Genomic DNA, 25,827 nt, shown 5'->3' on the forward strand with positions numbered 1-25,827 from the left:
AGTGAAATGTTTACAGGTAAATTAGGGTTTTGATCGAGATCCCTTAAATAGGTTTGAAATGTATATATGGTGTGTTGTAATAAAAGTCGTGGAAGTGCAGAAAAAGATAAGTCCAGCTCTTTCAAACTTAAATCACTGTGTGTTATCTTGAATGCTGTGCTTTGAAGATAAAGTTTCTGGTGATAAAATAGCATGAGGATATGCCTGTTAATATTGTCAGCTGCCACTGATTCTACTGTTGTTTTGGTGTAGTAGTTATGTAATTTTTGTTAAAAATATAAATACATATTTTTTGTTTTAGGAATGTTTCTAATTACTCTTACCAGTTTGACATCCTTCTATACCAGTTGGATGCAGTATCATTTACGTTACCTCTGGATTGCTTTTCAGAAATCCTGCCTCTGAGTTCTAGTGCTCAAACACAGATCCCAAAGTCAACAGAATGACAAAGCTTACTACAAAGAATGCAATTTTACTGATATCTAAAGCTGTGTGTCCTTACAGATAAGTCAGTTGTCTCTTGTAAGTTTGCTCTCAAAGTCTGAAGCTGCTCCATCCCATGTTTGTGGGCAAAAGTTGTGATTGCTAGCAATTTCTTTCCCTCCTCACACTGGTCACAAGAAAGCAAAGAGGTATGACACTTTCTTCTGGAGAAAGGGAAGACATTAGTCTATAAAACATTAGATTGTTGCCAGCTATGTGAACACATCCAGAAACTTGTTCTTGTAAATTAGTACAGTCTTATGTGATCTGTATGGCTGATACACTGACACTATTTTAAATTGTGGATAAAACATGAAAACTTCTCTAATATGCCTTTGTATCACTTGCATTTAAACAACTCTATGCAGAGACACTACTCCTTTCCTGCAGAAAGTTTTCTAGACAGGTAATACTTGGAAAGTAAGAAATAAGTTTGATTATAATTATTATTATCATTTTTTTAAATTATGGCTTTTTGATAATTGTCAGATTTCCATTTTTAATTATTTTCAACATTTAATCCAAGCCTTCTGGACACTTCTTGGCCCTGCATTTTGAGCCTTGACATAACTACATAGTATTGCTAGAAAATTCTTTGAGAAGCCACATGTAAAGGATTTTGATAAACTAGTTATGACAGTAGTTAGCTTTATTTATTCCCTTTGTCTGTGATTTTTGCATGTGAGCATTATGGATTTGAGAAATCAGCATAAGACCATCACTATTCATCTAAAAACAAGAGCTGGATCTTTCCTGTTACGTTTTAAAGAGATTTTAGTGTTAATTTCCTGAACCATTTGCAAAGCTTGGTTGTTTTATTTTGTATTTGTTTCCAAATGGCACATTCATAAAATGCAAAAACATACAACATAATGACTCTGGAAATTCTCTTGGCATACTCAAACTAAATTACTTTAAACAACTCTACCATTTTCTAAAAGAACTGAATAATTACTAAACTGAATTGTAACAACATGCACAGGTTTGCTGGATAGAAGAGTAGATAAAGCATATGTTTACATGACTGACACAATAAAAGGTTTCCCTATACAGTTTTGCAAATAGTGATTATAATTTCATGCTAATAAGATGCAGGAAAATGTGCTGAAGGAATTGTGCTTTGCTGCTTTTGTCACAGTTTCATCAAACTGATTTTGTCAGCACTGGAGCATAACCCTTGCCACATCAGTTTGAGTGCTCATTAGGCAGCCGATTTGTCTGAATCCTCATTAAATTGATTAACTCATTTACTTATGGATGATGACATGTTATGTGGTACAGGAATGGTGGTTAGAGACTGGAATTGAGACTCCCATTGACTTGCTTAGTATTCAGTTGTTCATTTATTTCTGCAATAAATTGCTGTGCTCAAGTGCTGTAGCATCAGTGATTTACTTTTTGCAGAAGTGTGGCATCAGCTGAAAGATTCAACTTACATTGTGTAAACTTGCACCTCTTGGTAAGCTACTGACAGCAATTTAGAAGTGTCTTAGGTTTATAGCTTGCTCTAATTCCCTATTTATTTCACTTGGATGCTAGACTTTCTCATGAAGAAGCTAAAAGGCTTTTTTGAACATCTGTTTTAATGTACATTAAATAGTGAAAGGGAAGCAAGTAGACAACCTCTTCAGTTATACATGCAGAAGAGGGAGACATTACTAACAGAAGACACTTAAAGAAAGCAGTTTCCTCAAAGGTAGCTTTCAGAAGTATGACGTGAAAAAAAATCAGATGAATTAGATCAATTTCTATGCATGCACATAGTCTAGAAAATTGCATTTATAAAATGTGCGGTGTTGATATGCTTCTAGTATTTTACCATGCTACTTGGAATAGCTGAGTCTGTGCAAGTCATGCTGAAATACAAGTTTTTGATAACAACTACAATTGTGGTCTTCAAGTGTGAAAACATAAAAGGAAGCTAAAACATCTGGGTTTTAACAAATAATCGATATTATAATTTAATCCAGTGATTCTGCAGCAAGTAGATGGCAAGTATAATAAATAGTTTGGATTTTTGAGTCAGTAGCTTGGAATAAGTCCAAATGTAGTCAACTACTTCAAACTTCATGAAAACAAAGAAATCTGAATTCTTGAGTGGTCAAGTTATTACAGTAACAGTTGGATTTGCTTACTCCTGGGCTGAAAGTGTCACATACCTAGACAAAGTAGTTTAAACAAAGTCAGCAAAGTCTGTTGCTTTAAAGAAGCAGAATGCTTTTTATTTTACTAGGGTGTAACACAAGCCGTAGTCATAGACAGGGACAGCACTGGACAGCCACAGTTTACAAACACAGACCAGAGATCTTCCTCTCTAAATGTAGGACCAGAGGTAGCAGATATTTAAATACTGGTTGAAGTACAAGAAAACAAGAAACAAGACATTTTCAAAGACAAAAGAAATTTTCAACATGCAACCAGCAGTTGTATGTCAGCAAGCTGTTGAAGCTTTTAGAGGTGTGGTATTAAGGGAGGACTTCAAGACAGTTTCTAGATAAGATACGTATTTACAAGTCTTACGAGGAGCGGCTGAGGGAGCTGGGTTTGTTCAGCCTGGAGAAGAGTAGGCTCAGTGGCAACCTTATCACTCTCTATAAGTACATTAAAGGAGGGTGTAGCGAGGTGGGGGTTGGTGTATTCTCCCACGTGCCTGGTGACGGGATGAGGGGGAATGGGCTAAAGTTGCGCCAGGGGAATTTTAGGTTGGATATTAGGAAGAACTTTACTGAAAGGGTTGTGAGGCATTGGAATGGGCTGCCCAGGGAAGCGGTGGAGTCACCATCCCTGGAGGTCTTTCAAAGACGTGTAGATGTTGAACTTAGCGATATGGTTTAGTGTTAGTGTTAGGTCAGAGGTTGGACTCAATGATCTTGGAGGTCTCTTCCAACCTAGACAATTCTGTGATTCTGTGTCAGAGCTTGGCTGCTTGAAACACCCAGAGAAATGGAAGAACCCAGAGAGTTGCAGGACTGAAAACCAAACTAGTCATACACACAGGCTGGTCTGACTGCAGTAAAGATTTTACTAAACCGAAGTTTTAGAAGCATTCCTCTCAGTGACAGTTGTGGCTTAAGGTAAGATAGCCTCAGGTGCCATCACATCATCCTCCCTCTCCCCATTGTTTGCGGGAAAGCAGTTGAGCAGTTGTGCAGTGAACAGAACAGGGGAAGTGAGTAACCTAAAATAACCTTTGCATTTTTTCTACTCCCTGCCTCAGGTTATTTTCTATCTGAATCACTTCTCCACTCCAGCTGACCTCAAATATACTGCTGTTAGAACAGTAGGGTTGGGGTAGCAGTAGGAAGTGACTTCTCATGGACAGAGAATTGGAAAAAGGTAGACCATAAAGGGGAATGTAAAAACAATTTTACATCTTTTTTTTTCTTTTTTTAACTTACTTAAAGCTGTGTATATACACTTTGCTTTGCTTTAATGTATATATACACATATATACATATACTGTGATGCTAACAATCGCAAGTTTTGATGCTAATGAAAAATGACTGTCTCCGTAATTCTGTCTTCTTTGAGTAAAGGTAGAACTTTGGTGTTCTCAGGCTTCTTAGAAGATTAACAGTGTTCTGTAGAATTGAGATAAGACAATAAATGGGAAAATATCTTTTTATTACAATAGTTGCGCAGTCTGTGTGGTTATATCTGTTTGTACTGACCCACAGTTTCAGTGAGGATCTAATCAAATCAGTTCCCTGACAAAATTACATAAGTGCAAGTGAAAATTTTTCTAGGGTGATACAAAAAGGGATGAGGACATCTTACTTCCCTTCTGTAAAATGGATTACTGTCACTGAATTAAATTGAGCTAGAATTTCCCTCACCCTTCTAATTTTTTTTTTTTTTTTGGAAGGAAAGAAGAACTCCAAGCATGTCTAATTTCAGATTTTTTTTTAGTAGATTTTTTTATTTTTTTGAGAATTGTCATTTAGTTTACTAACATATGTCCATATTGAGACTGATGAGGAGAGCTCACAAAAACAATTTCTGGGACCCTTATTTCAATCAGTGTTTCTGTGGAATCATTTTAGGATCATAGAAATTTTACAAAAAAATATGTGTAGTACACAGTTAATATTCAAACAGGCAATTGATGATCAGAGTAAAATTACTGTGCTCTAAATTTTTCTACATCCACCTATTTCCCCCCTTCACTTGCTCTGACAGTTACAGACCGCTTCTCTAATGGGGCTTGCATTTGAAGATAAGCCTACATGTAAACAAATTAACTTTTCTTAAATGGAGAGCCATTTCATCTGCAATAATGTACCAATTCATAAACTATCACAAGCATATTTAAAAAAAAAAAAAGAAAGATAAATGACCCATTGTATAACACTTACTATTAGGCAGACTAGATGTCCCTGTGTTCTGGAAGATAAGGCTCTTGTATTATTACACCCTAATAAAATGAGTTAATGTTTTAGTATCAGAGATAAAAGGACAGTTGGATATATTTAATAACCAAACTGAGAAACACTTAATTTTAGTTGTCTGTAGCAATATAACACAAATTCCCCTGTAAAACAAATTGCACTTTTGGAATATACTTTAATGTACATTCGACAAAGGAGAAAATGAGGTGATTGAAGTTCAATTTGTAGCATGTTATTAACCATTTCCGCTTGACTAGATGAGTAAAAGGATAATGGATGAGGGTTTTATTATTGCCTTTCTGCTAAAATGAAGTGGTGTAAAAGATAAGGTGATGAGATTAATGAACATAAGGAAAAGGCGTAATCAATCAAACTCCAACAGGGAGATGAGATGACAGTACTTAAGATTTGTAAGGATACATGTTTTAAAAAGTGGATTTTATCAACACCGACATTTTGTTTAGGTGGAATGCTAAGAAGCAGATACTCGCCATTTTTAGTTATTTTTGCAGGTTCTTTATGCTACTGTATATTTGAAGTTTCAACAATTGATGTAACAAATTAAAGTCGATAGACATTTTTTTAATTAAATGCCACATTTTTTAAAGCTATAGTTATTAAATGAGGACATACAAATACAACTTTTGTCAACTAGGAACAATGATTTATTGGTCAGTTTATCGGTTCTTCACTAGCGGTACAGATGTGTCTGGATGAGTTACTTTTATTCTTTGTGTTATTGCTTCAAGTTTTGTGGCCTAGTCTTTTCAGAAGATAATTTTCACATACTCATGGAAAAGAAATGAATATTCCTTGTCCTGTAATAAATGGTCAGCCATCAAACTCCACAAACTTTCAGCTTCCAACTTCTTGAGTAGAAAGCCGTGTATCTTCTGGAGATAAATATGCAGACATTTCTGGCTGTAAATGCATTCCTACTTGTAGGGTGTGATACTTTTTATATTTCAGAGCTCAAATGCAGTAGCCTTGCTTCTGACATGTATTTTAAAATGACTAACCTACTTGGATATCTATATTGCTAGCATGTTATGGAAGCAAGTGTCCTCATCTTAGGAAATGATTTCAAGTATTTTCAAATTTCACTGATTCCAGATCCCAAATTGTTTAAATTACTTGTAAGTACTCCAGATGTAGTTAGTTATGGAGCAAACCTTCAGTAACTTACAAATAGGTCTTCTGTCTTAAACTACTCTTTTTAACAAAAGAACATTGAGTTATAAACTAAATCACTTAAGAACTGAAAATGCCTTTGAAAAATTATGTTTTCTCAGGTCTTCAATCTCCTGCTTTTTTATAAAAAACATGTACCTCTTTCAAAATGTGGAGCTGACTGGGAACAGAACTGCTACCCAGTTAGATTTTTCCCCTCTTAAAGGTTTAAGAAGGGTTCCCACATCATTCCTTCAAGTACAGTTAATTTGCTTGATAAGAGTTGCCTTAAGTTACGTTTGCAAATGAAATATTCATAGACAAGATAAATTATTGTATTTTCTCAAGGAACTGTTATTTCTTGGCAGCACTTTGCACGGAGTGGATAGGATATTACTAAGAGGTTAATTATGTCTAAAAAGCAGTTTACAGGACTTTTTTCCCTTTTGACTTAAGCATTTATGAAACAGACTGTCACATATTGGCTGGAACCTGGTGCTTTGTAAATACTCCCACGTTAGATCTGCCTTTTTCTGCCTTTTAGGAAAACGTCCAGTTATGCATAACAGTATAGTGGATTTGTAAGATAAATGCATACCGCAGCCGAGATTACAGTTCTTCACAAGAGCTGATATTTTCACACAGACTTACAGCCCCTTCTTCTCCTGTCATCTGCAGAATTTTTTGATAGGTCATTTTTTATTAGGCCCTCAGTGGTAGCAAGTTTTAGATTTAATACCCTAGGGGGAATGGCAAGGCAAATCATGTTGTTGGATCAATTGTTCAACTATCCCCAGACTGCTGTCTGTGTACGTTACACTTGTATCACATTTCCAAGCCTTTCTTATCAATCATTTGGACTAGAAATGCAGTTTAATTTTCTATTGCATTTTAAAACTGAAATTAGGGTTATGTTCTTGTTGTGTTAACCTAGAATCCTAGATGTGGTCATAGACCACATCTATGTCCCATTAGGTATGTCCGTGGCTTAATTAACCTTGGAAGAGGGTCTGTACTCATAGGAATGCTTTAAAGCTGAATTTAAACTACTTTATTTTGCCATCTCCTGAGATGAAAACCAGCAGTTATTGTTTAAAACCTTCTGTTCTCATTGCTCTTTGTTCTTTACAAACATTATTCATTTTAATTGGTCAAATTATTTCTACGGGTGATCTTAAAGAAGAGATTCTCTATTGCAGTCATAGGCCATAGCAAAACCTTTGTCACTGACTGATTATACCCAGTTCCTTTACTTGAGGAATTAATTTACTTTTACTGGAATATAAGATAAATGTAGGAATACAGGTACAGAATATGAGGCATACTCATGTGGGTCTTGATTAAAAAAAGTGCACGTGGGGGACACGTCCTCTGATAACTAAGAATGATTTCCCTATGTTGTTGTCATGTCTCTGTTCTGCTTTGGTGTATAGTAAAGGAACTAGCAGGGAGAGGAGCAGTGCTTGAGCAGTGGATGGTTTATTAGAAGCACTGCTGTATCTTCTGTCCCAACTCCTGAGAGCAGGAGGGAGATTTTCAATACCATAAAGTACTGTGCAATGCTGGGATGTGGGGCAGCTACCAGACATCCAAAGTAAGGCAAATGTATGTAATTACACAGCAGCCCCTGCAGCTGCTCCAGTATACTCAGAGGGGATTTGGTCCTGCAGCAGTCTAGAGTCTGTGCAGCACAAAGGTGGCATTAAGCCATTTTTACATTCCCATCCCTTTGCAAGCTGCACCTTCTGTGCCATATCTCTCGTAAAACATAGCACAGAATCTTTTAATGTAAACTGCTGGATTGGCAGCTCTGGAGTCTGACTTTTCTCTTTGCCTTCAAGAGGCACATCTGTTCTTCTACGAATGGGCTTGGTTCCCATTAATGAGCTGATCAGATGCAGTCTTTTATGATGACTGGTACTCAAGCTTCCTGCCAGATGTGTGGGGGTGTTTTTTTTGTTTTTGTTTTGTTCTGACGAAGGGGATATGAAGGTCAGCTTACAGGTCATCAATAAAAAAAATAAAATCCTTCTTTTTGGCATTGAAACTTATTTGTTCATTGCCCCTTTGTGTTTTTCTCCTCACCCATCGTCTGCAAGATCAGATCAAAATGGCAGACACTGGACATCTGCCAGTATTGCAGGTGCATTTGTTCCCTCCTTGGTTGCAGTTGCTGCTTCTGCTTGCACGTGTTCTGGCCAGATAGAGCTCACCTGGATACATGCAGGAGCAGCCCATGGGAGAAGTCAAGTCCTAAAAGTGGTGAAATAGACAGGTGCAGGGCACAGCAGTGGGAAATCTTACATGACTACTCTGATTTGCTGTTCAAAACTGAAATTTGAAGAGACAATTACAACAAACACGAACCTTATTTTTTTAAAGACTCCTCAGTGGCTAAATCTGTTTAAGAGACAGCAAAACCAGCAAGCCTTTATGTTGTTTTCCATGGTCTGTTTTTGAGACACATGCTCCTGTATTTTACCTTTCATCATATCTACTTATACTGCTGTGGATATGAACCGCTGTGAGTCATTAGTCTGGCAACTGTCCTAGTTTTCAGACTCTGTACTCCTTAGAGATCAACCAATATAATCTGATAAAGATTATCTACAAGGCTTTTCTGCATTAGGAGTTTTTTAAAAGAAGAGGGGGGACCAACCAGAACTTTAAACTTGAAAAAGCAAACAAACAAAAAGAAACATCATCAAGGTAAATACCTTCTTGTTATAAAAAGATAATAATTCTGGTTGATTTCTTTTATGACTTTCTGAGGTACTTCCACTTTTAAACAGGAGAAAGCTTTTAGGGCTTTCTCAAAATCCCTAAAATAGTTTTGAAAGGCTATTTATTGTAATAGTTGTACAACTACTACATGTACTACTACTGCTGCATGTAATGGATTGGAGCCACTAAGTAGAAATAAGGTGCACAAAGCACAACAGCACAATCTTAGAATCGTAGAATCATTAAGGTTGGAAAAGACCACCAATATCATTTGATCCAACCATCCCCCTACCACCAATGTCACCCACCAAACCGTGTTCATAAGTATCACGTCCAACCTTCCCCTAAGCACCCCCAGGGACGGTGACGCGACCAACTCCCTGGACAACCCGTTCAAATGCCTGACAGCTCTTTCTGAGAAGAAACGTCTCCTAATTTCCAACCTACACCCCGCCTAGTGCAACTTGAGGCCATTCCCTCTAGTCCTATTACTAGTTACCTGTGAGAAGAGGCCAAACCCCAGCTCCCCACACCTTCCTTTCAGGTAGTTGTAGAAAGCAGTAAGGCCCCCCCTCAGCCTCCTCTTCTCCAAATTAAATCTGTTCAAAATTTGATAGGGACAATCTTCTGCTAACTGCTGTAATTTTACTTGTTATAACTTTGTTAAATATCAAAAAGAAAATACTTCTGATATGCATGCAGAAAATCATAGTTCTCAGAAATATGAAAAAGAGGACCTGTTCAAAGAGAATCAGGTCTGACATTATAGGTGAGAATAAGAAGGCAGTCAGTTCTGATCATCTGAAAACCAGGCTGACTAAAAACCTAACATTAATCATTAATGGTTAGGCCACATCCTCACCCCTTGCTCTCTGTAATTTTGCTTCATTTGTCTTACACAAGGAACAAAAAGAATTGATACCCTTCATTGTGTAAAATCTTGTGAGAAAAAAAAAAAAAAAAAAAGACCTTGAGACCCTTTAAAGGTATGCTATCCTGGAGAGTTCAGAAACAGAATTGTTAAAAATAGTCCTTGCTGGTATTCTTCCAAAGTATTTTTTTATTAACTCAGTTATTTCAGAGAGACACACACACCTTGATATCTTCCTCATAAACTTGTCTTATTTCCATTTTTGGAAATATATATTTCCATTTTCCAATTTTTTTCCATTATGAAGCCTTCTGAATGATCATATTTGGGTACCTTGGCAAAATTTGGTTTCCAGTCACACCTATCACCTTAGAAATGTTTATCTATTTTTTGCTTAATAGTAATACAAAATCCTAGGGAGTATACCAAAAACCTCTGAGGTTAAAGTTTAAGAAGAGTTTTTGTTTTATAACCTCATTTCCAGTAAATACTTCCAAAATGATCACTTTCAGATTATCACAACCTGAATATGTATTTCCTTTTTGATTAGCTCACAAGGAGACCTGAAGTCAAATTAAACAATCAGTTTTCACTAACACATAGTTTGGAGCATCTTAAAGTCCCTGTACTTTGTTGTTTAGTTTTTTATATGATTAACTGGAAAGGGAGTTAAGTAACAAGGTAGCAAGGTTTGTGCTGACAGAAAGTTGTGTAGTTAGCACCAAAATAAGTGAGTTGTGAGGAATTCTGAGGCACATCTAGACAACAGCTCTTTGGTTGCATAGGTAAACTGATGGCAAATGGAATTTCTCAATCTAATTTTCCAAAATTCTGTCTTGTGGGATATCTAGCCGGGAATGCACCACTGCACCATTCATTATTATAAAGACTTGATATTAATAATACTTCATTTTAGCATTATTGATCCAAATTCTTAATGTGATCAGCTTGTTTGACAGCTTCTACACACTGACAAATCATTTCACTGAATTTCTATCAGTGATGCTTAAGCTATCTTGAGCATTTGCAGGTAACTTCATTTTTTTTTGTCCAATGTATACAAATTGATATCAAGAACAATAGCATTTTTTTTTAGTATTTATGCAGTATATACAGTATTTACAGAGTTTAAATGATGACATTCATTGATACATAAAATGATGAAGTCATATAATTTAATGCATTTCACAAAGCAGTTATGGAATCTGTCAGTCTGTGTGGACATCAGGACTAGCCAGAATTGTTCTTATTAATTAGAGTAGGCTAAAAGTGCTCTCTGAATTTTTAAATTTATGATGTAATGAAGGAAAAAATGAGAAAATATTCTATTTATCCACTGTGCTGACCATGGTTAAAGACAGGACACTGCCATTGCTTGATGATTACTTGGTTAAATGTTTTCTGCCACTGATAATGAACCATTGCTGGTCCTGCTGGGATAATCAAAACGGACAAAGAAATTGTGAAGTATTAGATGCAGTGGAAAGGAGTAAGATAGTTGGTACTAACTTTGCTAACAGTGTTTACTGATTTATTAAACATATGGGGTGTTGAGAACCTCATAGTCAATTCAAAAGAACAAAACCTGTTATGAATACCTGTCATGAATTTTCAAAAGTAGATCTTGATACAGGGAGAAGGTTATCTGCAGTTAGTGGAAGACTCATTTCAGAAAATCTGCATTGCATATTTTTTTTCACTTGAAATATAGCTTTAGTGTCAGGATAAAGAGAGAAAATATAGTTGTGCATCGTCTATTTTAATCATCTGGTAAGTATTTTTCATTTCATCACACATTTACTGATCTGTGGCCTGTGACAGACATTATTCAATTCCACACAAATGGTGTTTTTATTTGTGTATTACTTACATAGTTTTATTTCTAGATCTATTCTATAATTGGAAATAATTTCTAAGTTGTAACTAAAGACTATGCTATTTACAGGTCCAGAGGCCTTAAAGTATATCAGGCTAGTATAAACAGTATGCTGTGAAATAGGAATTTCAGTTTGTGGTAAATCTGTCTGTCCCCAGCAGCTCCAGATAAAATAATTTTAGCCTTCTAAAGCACATCAATTTGCTAGTCTGTGGTTCATGTATCAAAGAACATTCTGTGAAAATATCAGTATCATTGGTTAATATAAATGAAATTAATTTTTAAAGCTGGGCTAAAGGTTGACATCTGAAAAATTGCATTACTTTGCAGAAGAGAAATTTCTGTCTTCTAGTGAAATTTCAGGTCATAAGGGCAAGTAATTTTCACAATCTTCAATGGGAACCAGTGAAATATGAACTTCATTGTCACCTAGCCCCAAAGCGATAAGATAAAATGAGCTGATACATCATTTGCTGTGGTTTTATCATCTCCTCCAGTAATTGGAAGAGAAAACATAAGAGTCCTTTACCACCCCCCTCCCCAATCCCTTCACCACCCACACCCAGGCATAAGCCATTTTGCTTGATCGATACAAAGGTCACAGAGTATTTATTTATTTATTTAAATTTTTTATGCTGGGTAAAACCATCTAGTGGAACATTAAAGTAATGAATATGTTTAATTGAGTTTGTCACCCATGAAAATGCTGAACAGGATTGTATAGCAGACTGTGCTCACAGGAGGGACTGAAAGGGAGACTACTATTATTTGAGCATAGATTTAAGTGGCTGCATGTATAAATATCTACTTTTTAAAATAGAACATCTTATTCATTATTCTCTTGAGAAATCTAAAATAAACTATAAGTTTTGTGATTTATTTAAGAGCATTTGGATATTTAACATTACTATTAATCTTGGATGTATTTTAAAAAAAGATCAGCATAAGACCCTTTCACTGTGAATTCTACAGCTAGCAACTAAATAGTATCCGAACAGTAGAATCTGAAGAAGTGGAACACATTTACAAGGCTGAGATTATGGTGGCAATCCAGGTTCTTGATGAACTCTGAGTCAGATTTCATATCCTCTACATGCTGTAATTTTGCCTACCTGAACAAAGATGACCCCAAAAGACTAAGAATGCTACTAGAAGAATTTACTTGTATAGATCCTTTCTCAGCTGCAATCAAATTTAAATGCAAATTAAATGCATTTTGTTTTTGCTGTGTCTTGATTAATGTGCTCCGTAACTTTTTTAGATCTCAAGAAAAACTGCTGTGAAATATACAAATATTCATCAGCTTTTTAAATAAGCTATTTAGTTTTTATTTTACTCATGACAGTTAAATTGTTTGGCACGTTAAAGTAATATAATTATTCAATTACTGTTTCAGTTCTATAACCCATTTGCAGACTTAATTACTTATAGGATATTCACATTTTTGAGATCAATAGTACTTTTCTCTAAAAATAAAATATGATAGCTGACTGGTTTGCCTAAAAGCAAACTGTTCATCTGCTCTTCAGTAAAATACTACTTTTCTAATTCATGAGGAAGCTGTACAGATGGTATTTTTTAAGTATTGCATGTAATCTTCTATAAGAGACATTGTTTATAGTCAAGGTTGGAGGGGATTTTGGAGAAAAGGTAGGCATTTGTGTCCAAAATAGCTGACTGGCTTCCACGTGGGTATTTTCATGTTGATACACAGCTATGAATTGTGAGGAGATGACTTGTTTACATGTGACCATAATTAACAACCAGCTCTGTGCTACCTGCATTTTCTTGCAACTCTGATTCACAGTCTTCTCAAGGTGGAAATTGAAGGTGGCTCTTCTTTACCTACTGGCTTCTTGGTGGGCTTCTTCCAGTCAGGTAGTGGCAGTCAGGGCCTGCAGCAGGACTATGAGAACTGCGTACAGGTTTGGGCCTTCATTTTTTTTATTTGAAGTAAAGAAGGGACTTCATGCAGAGGTGAAAGGAGTTTTGTATTTTAAATTGTGTTGTCATGCTGTTTGTTCATCTGTTTTCCTTGCGATACCTAAAGGGGGCCTACAAGAAAGCAGGAGAGGGACTGTTGGTCAGGGACTGTAGTGACAGGACAAAGAGCAGTGGTTTTAAACTAAAAGAGGGTAGATTTTTATTAGATATTTGGAAGAAATTCTTCACTCTGAGGGTGGTGAGGCACTGGAACTAGTTGCCCAGAGAAACTGTGGATGCCCCATCCCCGGAGGTGTTCAAGGCCTGGTCTGGTGAGAGGTGTTGCTGCCTATGACAGGGGTTGGAACTGGGTGATCTTTAAGCTCCTTTCCAACGCAAACCATTCTGTGATTCTGTGAAAGGCTGATCACAGAGTAGTTCATGTAGTAAGATTTGTAGAATCATGTACGATCAGCTCATATATCTATTTTAAGTATTTTTCATGGAAATGGTAAACCATATAAATTGTCTGTTCTCCTGTAGGGTCCAATGTATTTTCAAATAAGTGAAATGTGCATAGATTAAACTTCAGTCTGATGTGTGGGGTTCTGAAGTTCTATAGGTAGCTGCTCATGTGGGGAAGGTGGTCCTATTTGTGCATGTTAAATTAGATTGTACACCCCCATTAGTCTGTGTTTCACAAGTTAGTCCAAAACTATTACCAACGGGAACATAACACAGAAATAAACGGGAGACATTTTTAAAGCAAACTTATAATACAAGAGGATGAATAAAATGGTTGTTCTTAAATTCTTAAACAGATTTCTGTGTTGTGTGACTTAAGGATGAAAACAGGAAAATGCAAAAAAACATTTTGCAAGTTGTAATTCTGAAACTGAAAATATCAGAAGTGGTAGCACTGATTAAAAAGAAGTCCCTTTATCAAAATAAAAATTCTGAATTTAACTTAAAGCGCTAGCCAGTTTCTGCAACTAGTAGGTTCTGTTAATAAAATCAGACGTCTGGCAAGGAATAAAAGGTTGAATTTGATTTTTGTGAGGACTCCTTGCTAATACACATGAAAGAAATGTGCTTGGATCTTTCATCTAGTCTACTGGGCGCGCTAAGCGCAGAGCAATGGTAATGATGCAGTTTCCATAGCGACCGGTTCATTGGAGGGCTAGACCTCTGTCAAGGGTGCTGTCAGTGTGTGAGGAGGTTCAGAGAACAGAGTGTCCCAAAGAAGGGCTGCTTCCACCTAATCCAGTTTTAATTGAACTCCAGAGACTTTGAAGTGAAGCTGCGGAGCAGGCAGCTACTATTGCAACTCGGAACGAAGGCCTGGCTCCGCTAGGCCTCAGCTGCTTCTCGCTCCTGATAACTGCTGTTAATGAGCGGCCTGAAGAATTGCTCCAGCGGTGACTGCTACTCTTTCTGTAGCCTGATCCAAGTTTCTGCTGTAAATCCTGTTATTTCAGTAACTTTAGCATGGCTCTATGAGTCTCCCAACATAAACTCGCTCTGTTGTTGATGCTTTTCCTTCCCATTTTGAAAAAATGGCGTTGGGCTGTTTGCAGTGTTTCCACCATCTCAACAAACGCCAGTCTCACAGGGTAAAAGTAATATTTACATTGCTGATTTTACTCATAATATCCATGTTTAAATTTGTGTTTAAATTTGAAATGTGCCAATTCATAGTAACAATCAGTCATGCTTTAATTGCTGCTACTGAAATGCAGAGAAATGCAGAAATACATTCCTGATTCTCTCTAAAAATAAGCACTGAAATTATAAGCTCCAATTTTAAGATTGGATGGATGAATACCAGCAAAACTACTAAGAAATTTTTGTACACAGGGACCACAACTTTGTCTCTCTTGTCACCTCTTTTGATGTTGTGCTCTTTAAAGGATATTTATATGCATGTGACAAAAGCAAAACACAGCAGTTCTGAGTAGCACCACAGAATTATACAAATCTGCCAATTAGTGGGGCTGGCTTGTGGATGTGGTAGGGAAAGTGTCAGCATGGCCCAACTCTGATAGTTCCTCTGTTTCAGAAATGATTGGTAACCATAGGCAGTCTCCGTTCCTTTCATCATGTTTCAGGAGTTTGGTTTCAGAATAATTATGCATTTTTGCCTTCTCTTTCTGTGTGTGTGGAGGGGTGTTGGGAGAGGAGGAGAAGTTGTCTGTCGCACTTGCATTGGGGGGAAGATGAGAGATTAACTATAAAGGAAGAAGGTGTGGGAGATGATTTCCTTTGTAAGTTCTGAGCTTCTGTGCTAGCTGCTTTTGGTTTGCCCCACTTGTTTGTTGTTATAAAATTCACAGATGTAGTATGGTATTTTACACTGTGCTGTGCAGTGCTCTTTATAGAGCTTCTGTTCTCTGTGCTGCAAGAACAGTTTATTTGTGAATGTATACTACATGTGAGGCAAAATCCTCCGTTAAAAAACTACAGGCGGGTGATTGTGTTCAAAAACAGTCTCTGTTATATTAAAGGCTTGAATTTTACTTTTCTTTTTTTCATCTCTTATTTCTCTTTTTTTTATTTATTCACAGTATATTACTTAAGTGAAATTGTTGTATGAGTGATGATGTTAAAGAGGATTATATTTGCAACTCTTTTTCTGTGATGGATTTGTGTTAGAAGTATTTGTGTTTGCTAAAATGGACAAATCTCAGATATTTTCCTTTGCATGTGGTTTGTTAATCTGAGGCAGAGGAGTGTCCAATCTCGCTGTGTCTTAACACTTACATAATTAAGCTTTGAAATGAAAAGTAAAAAGTGAAGAAACAAAGAAACAAAGTGGCTGAGGACTAAAAATGGGATTAGTTTGAATTGTGAAGGCAGACTAAGCATCTGTGTCTGTCAGATGGGATGACAGGAATTGTAACAAGTTACTTTGACAACCGCTTACTCCATAGAGAGATTATGCTGAGTTCATTTGCAGGTTTGTGTTTAACCTTAGCTGACAAAATGATACTTAACCTCTTATACAGCCAACCTTTATACTTCTAGGATTAATGAATGTTGCCTTAATCATAAACGTAAGGAACATTTTTTTTCTTTGAAGACATTTTTTGTTTATTTGTTACAGTCCTGTTATTACAATGCTAAAGCAAGTGTGGATGCATCTGATGGCACTAGTAATACATTTTCAGAATATGCTTTTATATTTTGCTGATGTTCTAAACCTTTTGCAATGTTTCTGAAACTGCCTTGGTTATGGAAAACACAGTTAATATGGAAAATACAGAAAAAATAGAGCAAATTTTTAGAAGGCCTTGGCGTGAATTGAGTTTAGGACTTCAAGAAGTCCACAATAGCATGATTATCATAGCATGATTTTAAATTTGAGAACACTTTAATTTTGCTTCAGGTTTTGCATGTAATTGGTAGAATACATGTTTGTGCATCAGACAGTTTCTCTTTCACAAGACGTTACCTATACTCACAACATATTGAAAACATTTTTTTCGCTCTCTCTTTCTCATTTCTAGATTCTGGCATATACAGAAGGACTCCATGGAAAATGGCTCTTTTCAGAGATTCGAGCTATCTTTTCTCGACGTTATCTTCTGCAAAATACAGCACTGGAGATATTCATGGCAAATAGAGGTACTGTGAGTTTAGGGCCATGTCAAGTACTGATTTGGGGACATATGCTTTCTGTTGGGCTGTTTAGTCACTCTGTTTTTTGTTATAGATTTGTGTAAGTAGTGGAAGGGTTTGGATTAAGTGCCTCAATATTTAAATTAGTATATTTTTGTATCGTATTTTTTGTTTTCACTTTTTTGTTTGTTTGTTTGTTTGTTTGTTTCTTGAGGAATTATGTTCAAACACAGTAACTGGGCATTAGCAATGCCTCACTTTCCTTTATACCCACATGTTTATTTGGCATTTAAACATTCGTGCTTAAGGCATACCTACCTCTGATCTGTTATGCTTCAAGGATTTTTGTTTTGTCTCTTGGGAGGGTTAGCAGTTACTAGTTATACATGCTGAGAACAGAATGAAAGAACTGCACTACTAGATTGGACCAGTGACTGGTATAGCTTTGTGCTGTATTTCTAGTCATAGTATTCCAATATTATAATGTATTTCAAATATAGGTATGCAATAATCTGCAGCTCTTAGATATCTCTAAGATTTCTATATAAATGGAGAAGTGCAGCTTTCAATTAGATCTTAGTGCAAGTCTACGAAATAAATGTGGACTTAACCCTGCGTGATTATGAACATTTTTTTCGCTCTTCACTTTCTTCAGTTTCTTTTTCAAACATACATGTATATATGTAGTCTAACAAGTCACTCAAAATATAGTGAGTTTAGACTTCAGAGAATTTTATTCTGCTATTTTCTCCTCTTAAATTTTATTCTAAACCAGGTTATATGATGTCTTTGCAGTTTAAACTAAGATTCTTCAGTCACTTCTAGTGGTTTTGTACTGATTATGAAATTTTGAAAACCAGGTTTTGAAATATGTATGCAAAAACATCAAATAACGTAGGTCTTAAGAGGACACTTTTCCAATATAGAGAAGTTTTTTGGTAGTAATATTAAACAGTGTTGTCCTTAAGTCAGTATGCGTTTCACCAGACAACATCTTTTATGCAGTTAACATATCAGTCAAATAGTTTTTCTCTGAGTTTAAAATTAACTCTAACCTTAAACATAGCTGGTAAGGAATCAGACATAGATCTTGCTGAGAGCATCATTATGCGTATCTGGAAGTGCATATCATCCACTGGAATATTAATCATGTACTCAAACAGTTTCATATTTTGGAGCCCCTAGTTGTCATAAACTAGCCTCTGTGAAGTCATAAATATCCACTGGTGGTATCACAACTGGATTGTTTTATTCCAGTTTCTAGGTTCCTATTTCATGAGTGTCATTTTGTGTTTCAGACAAAACATGAAGATAATATATATTAAATATAATAAATGCTAAATATATTGATATTGAAAATGCAAAATAAACTGATAAATGTGATGCAGTTTATACATAAAATATCATTTTTTATTTAGTTCTAGTTAGTCAGTGTGTACATAAAGATTTACCTTCTGTTCAGAAAGCAAAACAACTGTAGACTTCATAAGCTTTGGGAAAGTGTCAACTTCTGCTGAAATTCCTCTCAGTGGAAAATAGAAGTAGTTCCAGAAATTGTATAAAAATGTATGTATAGTAGTCTCAAGGAAACATGTCTATTTTTTTTTATCTGTTCAGCACCTAAGCTTAGGTTTAAGTTTTATTGGGCCAGAAAGCAAAAAATAAATGCTGCAAAATAACATTGTATTTCATTTCTTGTGTTCACAGTTGGTGTCATGTTCAACTTCCCTGACCAAGCAACAGTAAAGAAAGTGGTTAATTGTCTTCCTCGAGTCGGTATTGGTGCTACCTTTGGATTACCCCAGACCAGGTATTTTACAGTTTGAATAAATTATACCTGTGATTTTTTTTTTTTTTTTGCGAGTTCTTTTTTTTTTCATCAAACCAACCTGTATGGTTTAAAGCATTTTTACCTCCTGGTTTACAAAACATGCACACCCTCAAGCCTGTCAATTCTAAATGCTTTTTTGATTGTGTTTATATAATGAAGACTTTTGGATTTGAGGTTATTACTGTGATTTCTGTCTGTTACAGGGAAGGTAGCTTCTTTTTGCAAGTGAGACTCAATCACTTACCATACTTAAGTAAAATACGGTTCTTTATGGTTACCAACCCACTGAAATTTAAGACTGATATGACTGATAGTAGGACTGATTAGCTTTTATGGTAGTTTTCAATTATATTAGCTTGACTGTAACATCCTTGAATCCTCTGTAATATTTAAACCCAGATGAAAATGATTGTTCCTTATCAAGGGGATATTGTAGTAATGTGTAGGACAATATAAACTAAACAGTATGTGAAGGATTAGTATGGTATGTTTGTCTTCCAGCTCTGGAGGACAGAGCTAAATCTTACTTAGGGTAAGTGGGAAACTAGTAATGCTATGGCAGAATGTGAGTTTGGATCCTAAAACTGAAGATTATGATTCAGTTTGCTATGATTTTAGCAGAAGATATGGGCTCAATTGCAAGATATGTTCTGGACGGGAGTCAGCAACACACCTTAATGTTCACTGAGGCTGATAGAAGTAGTTTTTGAGGTGTCCCCCATGTCTATTGGATTGCTTAACTCTTGGATTTTAGTGAGTGATAAAAATATTTTGAAGTAGATTAATTTCTAAAGTTTTAGAAGAAACAACCTCTAAGGAATAGATTTATTCTTCTTTCTAAAAAATTGTGTTTTTGTAAAGTATTCTGTACATATGGATTGCTAAACTACATCAAAAGATTTTTACCATGTCCAGAAAAAAATTCTTTTGAATTGCTGATTGCTATTATTGTTGCTCTGTAAGATCTTAAGGATTTCTGTTTACAGAAGTGAGTTATATGTGAAAATTTTAAAATATAAATGAAAGTATATACAAATCTGTTCAAAATTTCACATTTATCTATATAGATAAATAGGTTTAGTTTAATGAAATTTATAGAAATTAAAAATTATGTATATTTTCTATAACTGTTTTCCTATATATATAATATTATATCTTATATATATATATATATCTTATGTATATATATATTTTTTTTTTCTATCAATACCAGTAAAGATTTATTAATGGAAATTATATCTAGATTTTTTCCCCCTATATTATATGGTCCTAGTATTTACAGATGTTTTTATGATAAACAAGACAGTCTTGGGAATTTTATAATAAGCTCTTCTCTGCTTGATTTAGCACTCCAAGGAGTGGCTTTGTATTCATTCACAAACATTGTGAAATCTGGAATAAGATTCTAAAAGTTTAATTGAGTTATTTATGATTTACTCTCCAACACTACCCAGAATATCAGTCTCAAGAGGATGGACTTCATAATGAAAGTTTTATCATCTTATCATTTTTTTCCTTTGTACTGGTGGAATTTAAAAATCCATTCCGAAAGGTGACTTTATTCTTAGGTGACATTTTAAGTTGTGTAATATTCTTATTTAATGGTCAGGCATGTCTCTAAATCACTAGTAACATGTTTCTGTAATACATTAGGCCTTTGTGGAGAAGCTAAATTTGCACAGCTGTAAAGGTTTCTGTTTGAAAGTTTTCAGATCTTGGCATATCCAGTTGTCAGATGTTTTAAGTTTTTTGCTCTGATGAGATAATAAAAGTTTAAAAATGAACTTCAGGTATTGAAAATAGCAATCTCCAGAGAAATCTAGCACAGAACTAGTAAAAAGAATATGTACAACTGCCACTACATTCAGGTAGGTAAAAAGGAGGATCCACCAGGTTTTCCCATTATTTTTTTTCCAATATTTATTTTTGTTTTCCAGGCGCATTTCTTTGGCTAGTCCACGACAGATTTTCAAAGCTTCGAATATGACCCAGCGATGGCAACACCGAGAAATTTCCAACTTTGAATACCTGATGTTTCTAAACACTATAGCAGGTAACACAAATTACTATAAAGACTCAGGAAAGGAAGCATTTAGTTAATTGTGGCACAAAAGTCATAGGGCACTGCTATGTTTTGCCCTTTGAACAAGTAACTTTTCCTATGTAAAAATTTGTTGTGAATAATAACTTCACAAAATTCTCCTAAATGTACTTTGTTCGTAATTATATATGGCATGGTATGCAATTAAAAAACTGTACTGAACTGCACTTAAAAATATAGCTCAAGTCAGAATATCTTGACTGTTGTGGAAAGACAGTCTACACAAACCGTATTTAGTAGTTTCAGCAATAGTAACTTCTTTTTCCCTTAGGATTCTAAGTTTTGATACTTGTAAGTACTATCCTCAATGAATACTGCTGATGTAACAAGGTCTCTGTAGGTCTGGAACCCTCTGGGAAGTGTAAGCTGGGGAGCAGGATATTTCTGGAGCCAATAAATACTACTGTTACTGATGGGTGGTCTCTGAAGTGTGGTGTTCGTATCACCGCTATCGCTGTGCCATGACACCATTCATCCATTTCCAAATCCTAATGCATTCCCCAGTGCAGTTATCCTAGTGTCTTGTTCTATAAATGCATAGCTATAGTTCATGTATCCTTTCTTGGCCCATTAGTTTTTAACCAAATTGACTTCAGTTTAGTAAATGGAGGTTGTAAGGTCTCATTACCACTCTTTCATTTCCCAACATACTTTGTCTGCAGAGCAACTGCGGCCTGTGCAAAATTTCTCAATTTTCAGCTCTTTTCTATGCTATAGACAGTGTTGAAAGGTCTACTACTTCCCTTTCAGACTTGTCTGTTTCTAAAAAAGACTGGTAGAGCAAATGCCTGTGCTCACACTAATTACATTTTATATAAATGGTCAGATTTGCTAGTTTCTGCAATCAGTCATTAAGTCGGGGATGCCAGGGTGCTGGCAGATTTTACAGAAGTAGGGCTGGATTTACATGCCTCCTTACTGCCCAAGTGGAATGAGGCAAGATCCTGACACTGTTTTCTGTGTCTCTAGTGAATTAACCTTTTCAGCTTTAATGTATTGAAATAATAAAGTGAGTTCTAGCTACTTGCTTTTGGAAGTTAAAAGGAATGAAAAGATAGCGTTATGGAAAAAGGGAAAGCCTAGTTTCCCATGATGGGGAGGTAAAAGATTGTTGTGATTGCTGTTAATTTGAAACAAATAAAGATGTAAGTGTCATGTATCCATAATCCTGAATAATGTGTGATGTGTCCAACTGGTAAGGAAAAGAAAGGATCGAGCTATATCTGGCTATACCATTTATAATTTCTGGAAACCGTGATGGACAAATACCGAATGGTGAAAGAAAGCTAGGAAAATACAAACTTAGGGTGAGTTTCAGATTTTTTTAATTTTTTTTTTTTCTGGCAATCTGATAGTTTGGGTCATAAAATCTCTCTAGGGAAGAAGTAAAAACCTGTTCTTTGAAACTTTTAAGACCAGACTAGACAAAATCTGAAGACATGTTGATAGGAGGTGATGTGAATGAATGAGCTTCTGCAACAGTATAATAAAGACAGAATACAAACAAAAATTATGCATTTTAAAATTATAAACCAGATTGCTTGTAACATGTATGTATATGTATTGTGTATGGGGGACTATTTTAACTGAAAATTTTGCTTTTACTGGAGGAAGGATATTGTTTCTATCTTATAGATGCATGAAGGTGCATATATGAACCTGGATCCAGAATATATATATTCTGGATATACATATATATTACAGATTCACCTTAAAATGAATTCTCTGGATGAAATGTGTGTCTCTTGTATAATTTCTGAAATAGTGAGCTTCTTCACATACTAAATTTAATGCTGTATGTAAAACTGTTGCTTAAATTTTTATATAAATAAAAGTCATTGGACTGTTGTATTTCTTCAAGTATTTCATTTCAGAGATAGAAGACAAGGTGAAAAAGACAAAGGAGGGAGAAATGTATAGAAAATTAATTAATTTAACTCTTACTGCCAGCAAACCAGTTTATAATTAAAGTGAAATGAGCTGAAATGTTTAAATACTAGCAATTTGCAAACTTTTTTATCGTCCTTTTCAGTAAAGCAAAGTAGAACACTGAAACAATAAAGGATCTGAAATAAATTACAGTTCTTTTGAGGAACTCATGAAACTATATGGTTGCATCTTCGGAGGCTCGTATTTTAGTTAAGTGTTAACTCCTTTTAACTCAAGTTTTTGTTGTTGTTTGTCAGGTCGCACTTACAATGATTTAAATCAGTACCCTGTCTTCCCTTGGGTTATCACCAACTATGAATCAGATGAGTTGGACCTTACACTTCCTAGCAACTTCAGAGATTTATCAAAGGTATTTGTCATCCGATACTCTTTTTGTTCTCTCCAATCATCACAGTAGTTTTCAGTCTCGTTCATGTCTTCTGCTGTGTGTGATGCATTAATAATGCACAACTGTTAACTGTGTTTCATTTCTAAATACATATACTGATAATAGGGATAAGGTTGTTTTTGTGGAGAAATGGACTATCAATGTATTCTTATTACTTCTCATTGTTTTAAATTAAGAATTGTTAATGGAAGTACTCTTAGTTGGAACATATACATTTAATTTCAAATTTTAATGAAGTTAGGGATGACAAGTCAGCTAAAGATTAAAAATTTGCCAAATATTTTCCTGTTTTTTTGATGAGAATTGTGTTTTTAGTAGTAAACCTATAATACCATATTTTAAGAACTTTTAAATCATTACCCATATTCCCAAAATAGAAACTATTTTTTCATTTCCTCTGTGAAACAGCTTCAGGTATGCTTAAGTAATGCAGCTGTCCTTTGTCAAATAAACAAAGGATGGTTAGTTTCTTACAGCTTTGATGAACTACTTTCTCATGGAGTAGTCTTGCTTTTCTAAGGCTCTTTCCCAAATGAACATACATGGATGCGGTATTATACAGCTTGTTTAAAGCTTTGTAGAATGTGATTATTTTCTTTCAATCTTTTCCAAGAAAGTAATATTTCATTTTAAAAAGTGTAAGCATCTCATTTTCTCTACAAAGACTAGAATCATTGAATTATAGCATGGCTTGGGTTGGAATGGACCTTAAAGATCATCTAGTTCCAAACCCCCTGCCAGAGGCAGAGATGCCACAAACTAGGTGCTGGACTAGTTAAATGGACCTAAAAAATGGATCTTTTTCTAAAAGCTGTTTGGCATTTGTAGCAAGGGGAAATAATTAATTAGTGGAAAAACTAAAGAAAATATTTTAATTAGAACTTTTTTTTTTTTAAATTTCTTCTGTACAAAACAGTATCATGATAGAAAAAAATCCAAAATGAAGGCAGTTTAAAAAAGTTCCTACTTTCAATTCATTATTGATTAAACTAAGCATAGGTCTGTTTGAATATCTCCAGAGAAATGATTTTTTGACTACACATTTAGTACTTTAACTTTTAAAAAGCACTGTGCAGTCATCAAATAGATATGTATATATGTGTATATGCATATGTATATATATTTGCAGACTATTCCATGCGTTTCATGTGTATATATATGGTACATATATTATAGCTATATGATGTAAATATATAAATATATAAAATAAATATATAAATTTCATACATATATATTATATACAAATAAAAACAAATATATAATATTGTAAGTGCAAAACAGAGAGATGCTGAGGTACTGTCATTGTAATATTTTCTAATAATACTACTCAAGTTGAATAAGTCATGAACTTGAACATCAGCTCTGTGTAGCTTGAATTAGTACATCAATTAAATGTATTAATCATTCTTACTTTCCTTGATTATGGTAAGATTTTTGCAACCTCAATTTCCATTAATTTTTGTTAAATAGTAATGAAAATATAATGCTATTACTAAAATAATTAAAGACAAAAAAAGATTGCCCACCTGTTATACTTCTGAGAAATCTCCTTTTAAATTTATTTTAATTTGTAAACTCATTAACTCAGTCAGAGCTGTAGTCATAGTTTTTCTGCCTCCACCCTGAAACAGAAGTAAGTGCAATGTAGAACAATTTTCTTCACTTTAGGTTAGGCATCACTCTTGCCTCTGGTAAAAAATTAGATAGGAAAAACACTCTTTTTTTATGTGATTTTTTTATTAAAGTTCTATTATGATACTCTATTATGTGTTGTTGGTGAGAGCGCATCTGTATGTAACTGCTCTTCTGGATGAATGCATGTCATTCCATTATACATAATGAAAGTCGTTAATGCCATACCTATCTCAGATACAGTAGTTCAGGTTTTGGTTACTGTTTAGGCATTTCTAGGAGTATCAACTCTATGTAGTTTAAATGTTAAACTGTCAGGTAATGACTTCATGGCAAATATGTGAAAAACTTGCAGTACCTTGTTAATGTTCAATTATGAGTATGTTTGAATATAATGTGTGTTGTGATATTTGCATTCTTGTACCTTGTCTTTGGGGTAAAACTTCAAAACAACTGCTAGTTATGTATTGTAGGATGCCTATGCATCCTACAAAAACAGTCCTTTTGGACTGTTAAAGGTTTTAAAAATATTTAAAGATATTTCACTTAACATTTTACATGGTTTTAACAGTCCTACTGTGGGACTTGAAGAAAAAATGTCGGGTCAATATTTTTACTTTTTCGGGGTTCCTAAGAAAATTAAAAGTGAAGTTTTTTTTTAGAAGTTGCAAGTTGAAGTTGCATATGTAGAATGACAAATATGAATAACAGTTTTGTTAATATATTAGCTAGAAGTCCAAAGTTAGTACAGATTTAAAGAACTGCAGTGTATAGGTTAAACCAACACTTTATTTAAACAGCTTCTTATGGCATTGTTTTAAACATCAGTCACACAATGATAAACCAAAGCAACTGAAATGGATTGTGGTTAA

General features: G+C 34.9%; 1 protein-coding gene across 4 annotated transcripts in view; it reads left to right on the plus strand.

Moving 5' to 3' along the window:
• The window catches only part of LRBA (LPS responsive beige-like anchor protein), a 391,064-nt gene that overhangs the window by 240,294 nt on the left and 124,943 nt on the right, over positions 1-25,827 (plus strand). For all 4 annotated transcript variants that reach the window (XM_072037390.1, XM_072037391.1, XM_072037392.1 and 1 more), the window contains 4 exons: positions 16,942-17,059; positions 18,761-18,863; positions 20,822-20,937; positions 23,172-23,284. In XM_072037390.1, coding sequence (XP_071893491.1) covers positions 16,942-17,059; positions 18,761-18,863; positions 20,822-20,937; positions 23,172-23,284 — 450 coding nt within the window. The remainder of the gene's footprint in view (positions 1-16,941; positions 17,060-18,760; positions 18,864-20,821; positions 20,938-23,171; positions 23,285-25,827) is intronic.

The sequence above is a fragment of the Anas platyrhynchos genome, chromosome 4 (assembly GCF_047663525.1).
Source record: "Anas platyrhynchos isolate ZD024472 breed Pekin duck chromosome 4, IASCAAS_PekinDuck_T2T, whole genome shotgun sequence".
NCBI lineage: Eukaryota > Metazoa > Chordata > Aves > Anseriformes > Anatidae > Anas > Anas platyrhynchos.